We start from the raw sequence: 5468 nt of genomic DNA on the forward strand, positions 1-5468 counted from the left end.
GTTAAGAGTAGAGTTCAAGAAAGTCATTGAGATCAAATGTGAATCCCTTGAGATCAACTATCAATTTGAACTATGTTTTGAGCAAGTAAGTATGAGAATGAGAAGAGTCATATACATGAGTTTCATATTGTTATTCAGACCCTTGAGTCGAGTCGTTCATGCCCATAATTCTGCATGAACCCTATGAGTCGAGCAGTCTAGAGATGAGTAGTATCATTGAGTCATGAGTTCTGAGTACTGAGGTTCTTTATTGTTATAAAGATCCCTAGGTTTAGTCGTTCATGTTCATAATTCCACATGACCCCTATGATTTGAGTTGTAAATTTTAAAAAGTTTTTTAAAGCCAGCACTTGAGTTCTTAAATTGAGTTTTGAGAGAGTAAAGGTGAGTTTTGAGAAAAGAGTTTTCTAAAACATGATTAGTATGACAATCGGGTATGCCATCAATGTATGAGCAATATGGTATTTACATATACCATCAATGTTTATGCAGTATGACTTTCTGAATATGATTTTGAAATGTTTTTGAGAAAGAGCAGAGTTGAGTTCATGTTCTTTAAAATGATATATGAGAACTAAGTATTTCAAGAGTAAATGTTTTCACATTTAAGATGAGAGGAAACTGAGATTTCCAAAAGAGCTTTTGAGCTAGATTTTGAGTAATAATCTCAAACCACTGGAAGAGTTATGTCTTTTAAATATATGAGCTAGTTACATTTTGGGAGTAGTATTGAGCACCGATATAAGGACGAGTTTGAGTTCAGATAATTCAAAGTCTCCATAAACTGTGTAGCAAGCATATGTAGAAAAGGGTCATACTTTTTAGATGATGCCTTAATGCTTTTAGCATAGACTAGTGGATCCACTTATTGATTAGGTTGTATACCCCGACAAAGAATAGGATGGCCCTGGCAGCGTGCGGCAAGACCCTGTATCATCACATAACTCATAGTGATGGTTGTCGGTTAGAGAAACTCCCACAAAGATATTTTGTATTCTTATATACACAGAGTTTACTTTGTATATTCATATACAAGCAGATTTGATCTTGTATCCTTGCATACAAACTAAGTTACTATTGCATTTTTCAATACATTGAGCTGATTTCTATTGTTTCAAAAGTTTTCCATATATTGCATCTGTACTGTTGCTTTATATTGAGTATCCAGAGTTGAGTATCCAGAGTCGAGTATCTTATTATTGAGTCGAGCCTTATTTCACTGAGTTGAATATCTTATGATTGAGTTGAGTCATATTTTCTCTAAGTTGAATTGAACTATGTTTCTTTGAGTGGAGTAGAGTTGAGTTGAGTGAGTTTAGAATAGGTAAGTATGTTTCTATTCCACCAGTTCAAGCTTATATTTATGCTTTAGAATTCCCCTTACATTCTCGTACATTCCATGTACTGAGCCATTTGGCCTACATTGTTTCATGATGTAGATACAGGTACTCAGGATCATCAACAGGCGTTTCGTTGATACCACATGCAGTTCGAGTTAGCTATGGTGAGCCTCCTTTCTTCCGGAGGGTTCCACTTGTACTTTCAGTTATATCAGTTGTTAGGATGTCGTGGATCTTGTCCCGACTTTCATCTTTATCAGTTAGAGGCTTCATCGATGGATCGTAGAATTTGAGAGGTCTGTTTCATTTATCTTATTAAATGTTTTAAAGACTTGAGTTGCCTATTGTTGGCTAGTTGAATATTCTATTTACATTCAGAGTAAATCATTTGAGTTAAAGCTTTGTATTTGAGTTTCATGAATTTTATTCAGTTTTTAAGCTTTGTATGGTTGAATCAGTTGTCCGCTTGTAGTCAGCTAGGATGAGGGTTCGCTTGGGGACCAACAATGGTTCTAGAGTGCCAGCCACGTCCAGGGTGTAGGCTCAGGTCGTGACATTTTCTACTTTGAGGACATACATATCTCAATAGACACAAACACCTAGTACATGAACAATCCACAGGAAAGTTATTGTCGGCCCAATTAAGCAATTATGCAATACTTGAGTTATTATCTGAACAAAGTGATTCAATTAAGAGAAAGTATGACTATCTTATGTGAGGTAGGGTAGGTAAAGACTAAAGTAATATATTTTGATGGACTTGAACGTAGGATTGTAATAGCTGGTCTAAAATTTAAGTGTTGGACTAGAGAAAATGATAAAGTTAAAGACTAAAGTTAATTAAAATTCAATAAAAAATTTATATTTTTTTATGAATAATATATAAATGATTGTAAGATTTATATATCTAATTTATCGGTTCGGTTTGGTTATTTTTGTAGTTGTTTTTAAGTAAAACCAAAACCAAACCAAACAGTATCAATGTTCAAAATTTAAAACCAAACTCAACCAAACAAAACCAAATATCGATTATTTTAATTAGTTTGGTTCGGATTGGTCTTTTTAAACATAACCATGAACAACCCTTCCCGTGGCTAGTTGATTTCTTCCAGATTTCAAGAGATTGGTGAGTCCTCATGTTCCGAGGACCGAGACACTTTTATTTGTTTTATGTTTTTCTAGTTTTGAATGATGTATGTGGTGTATGGATTACGTCCTAACCACTTCTTATGATATTTAGGTGGCTTATTGAGATTGATTTTAGACTTCCTCTTTGTCAAACTCTTTTGAACTATGAAATTCTATCTTTTGAATTTTTTATTTCTATTATCTTGTATGATGTATGCTAAGTGGCTTGTGTAGGGCCTATCGGGGTTCTATACGCCATGTTACACCTAGTGTATACTTTAGATCGTGATACGGATGTTACATTTTGCATCTGTTTCATGATGCAGGATCTAGTACTAGTTATCAGTGGTAATCGTTCGAGCTTGTTGTAGTTGTTGATCTGAGGCGAAGGTGAGCACTTGGCGTCTTGGACTTACCGGTCTCCTGTATTTCGTATAGCTAGTCTTTGCATTTTGAGACAAGTTTTGTATTTGGGGTTCACTTGTGGGACTTGTATTCTTTTATTTAGACAACTCTGTACTCGTGACTTTCAGGGTTTGGGAGAGATCTATTATATATAATGTTGGTTTGCTTCCACTTGTTGTCTATTTCTGTTGTTATTTTATTGCTTCCACAATGTGTCTTCCCTTATATCCGTAACTTTTTGTTCCTGGTTACAAGTTGGCTTACCTACTGATGGCTTATAGTAGGTGTCATCATGATTCGAGACGGGTTGTAATACTTACCACACAATAAAATCTCAAAATTGCCTTAACCCGAGCTCAAAATCTCCCCAAATTGAGTTTTTAAAAATTATTTGCAAAAAGTAAAATCGATATTTTGTATAATGTTACATATCGGGTGTATAATAGGAAAAATTACGCAAATTGGCAAACATTACTAGTGTGTTGTAAATATTGGTATATGAAAATAGTGGGCTATACGATTGAAAACTAAAAAAACTTGGCCAAATATATATATATAGGTGCAATGTAGTGTGTTGTGGATGTACTTTTGTGGGAATTTCATTGGACGAAACTTTTACCACTAATATATACCATTCCTACTACACTTTCCCCTGTTATCTTCCTCTATAGCAAAACTCCAAATAAACAGAGCTATACAAACCATCTGCAAAAAACACATCTTTCTCACAACAAAAGCGAAAAATTATTGTGTGAATCGAACATGTCTTCGAGTAATAACATAACAGCTTTCTTGAACTTCTTGGCATTCATGTGTTCTATCCCTATAATCGCATCAGGCACTTGGCTGGCTTCAAATCCTGACAACGAATGCATTCACTGGCTCCGATGGCCAGTCGTGTTCATTGGAATTGCCATCATGTTGGTTTCTTTGACTGGCTTTATTGGAGCTTACTGGAAAAAAGAAGGCCTTTTAGGTGTCTACTTGGTGTGTATGGCCCTTCTTATCGTCCTTCTCCTCGTGCTCCTCGTACTTGCCTTTGTGGTCACGGGTCCAACCGGGGATTATATGGTGCCTGGAAGAGCTTACCGTGATTATAGGCTTGAAGGGTTTTCTTACTGGTTGAGGGATCATATTGTAGGCCCTGATAATTGGGGCAATATTAGGGCATGTTTGGCTGATTCTGCTATTTGTTCTAAGCTTAACAATCAGTATGTTACCGCGGAACAGTTCTTTGCTGCTGATATATCACCTATTCAGGTAAACTAATTTCATACATATATATGTTTCATTTAATTTGTTGTTCCGTGTTTCAAACAAGGTTGGATAGTTCATGTAGGCAATTTATTTCCAGAAAAAGTTTTTCTCCGTACCAAACACACCCTTAATCAATTTGGCATAGTTATACTGTACATTGTCTTTACTAGTGTTTGAGGTACAGCAAAAACAAAAGTAACAAGGTAAGCTTTTTACATATGTAATTTGACAGCTTTTGCTTCTGAAGATGCTTGTTTGCAAAAACAAGTGTTTCACAGACAGATGTTGTCTTACCACTTTATTCTCTCCCTCCATCCCCTCACTCAAAAATAAAAAAGGATGGAGGAAGTTTTTTTTGGATAGAGTATTTATTTCAAGTCTTTTATTATTTGACATTTACGAAAAAATATTACTCCCTCCGTCCCATTTTATATGAGTTAGTTTGACTTGACACAAAGTTTAGAAAAGAAAGGAAAGCATTTGAAAATTGTGCTCTAAAATAAGTGATAGATATTTGTATGACTGTAAATCATTTCATTAAAGGTAAAATGAGTATTTTAAAGTTAAATGATTACTTAATATAAATATGTGTCATTCTTTTTGAACTGACTAAAAATAAAATTATGTCATATAAACTGGGACAGATAATACAAATTGTATCAGTAGTATCACATAAATTGTTACGGAGAATACAGAGGGAGAGAGAGGAAGAAGAATAAAGATAGAATTGATAACCATGGTCCATGTAACCATCTTTTACATATTTCATGTGGCTCTACATGAAAATGAGCCTACCTTCCTTCAATTGATGAATCACACACACACATATATATATATTAGCTTAAAAGTAAGAACAAATTTGACATAAACAATGTTAACCTTGATGATTTTTATTATTTTTCATTTGTTCTAACACTAGCATTACTTGTTCCTTAATTATATTCCAGTCTGGATGTTGTAAACCTCCAACAATTTGTGGATACCAGTATATGAACCCAACCTTGTGGATTAACCCAACAAATGCAGTAGTAGATGTTGATTGCTCTATCTGGAACAATGACCCTAATCAATTATGCTACAACTGTGATTCTTGCAAAGGTGGCCTACTTGGAAATCTCAGGAAAGAATGGAAGAAATCTAATCTCATTCTCATCATAACTTTGGTCATTCTCATATCGGTTTATCTCATTGGTTGTTGTGCTTATAAGAATACTCTAACTAAATCAAATTCCAAGGGTAAAAAATAGTTTTAGTTAATGGTTTTTCATTTGAAGTTCAATTGTTTTCTTTTTTTCCAGTATTTTGTGCTGGGGGGGGGGGGGGGGGAACTAATGTTAT

At 34.7% G+C, this 5468-nt stretch overlaps 1 protein-coding gene across 1 annotated transcript; it reads left to right on the forward strand.

Moving 5' to 3' along the window:
* Positions 1-3441: 3441 nt before the first annotated feature.
* LOC102591130 (tetraspanin-2-like) lies at positions 3442-5412 on the forward strand. Its single transcript, XM_006349486.2, has 2 exons — positions 3442-4133; positions 5078-5412. The coding sequence occupies exons 1-2, from the start codon at positions 3636-3638 to the stop codon at positions 5375-5377; spliced, it is 798 nt and encodes a 265-aa protein (XP_006349548.1). The 5' UTR covers positions 3442-3635; the 3' UTR covers positions 5378-5412.
* Positions 5413-5468: the final 56 nt, after the last annotated feature.

Source organism: Solanum tuberosum, unplaced genomic scaffold (genome assembly GCF_000226075.1).
Source record: "Solanum tuberosum cultivar DM 1-3 516 R44 unplaced genomic scaffold, SolTub_3.0 scf00108, whole genome shotgun sequence".
Lineage (NCBI taxonomy): Eukaryota > Viridiplantae > Streptophyta > Magnoliopsida > Solanales > Solanaceae > Solanum > Solanum tuberosum.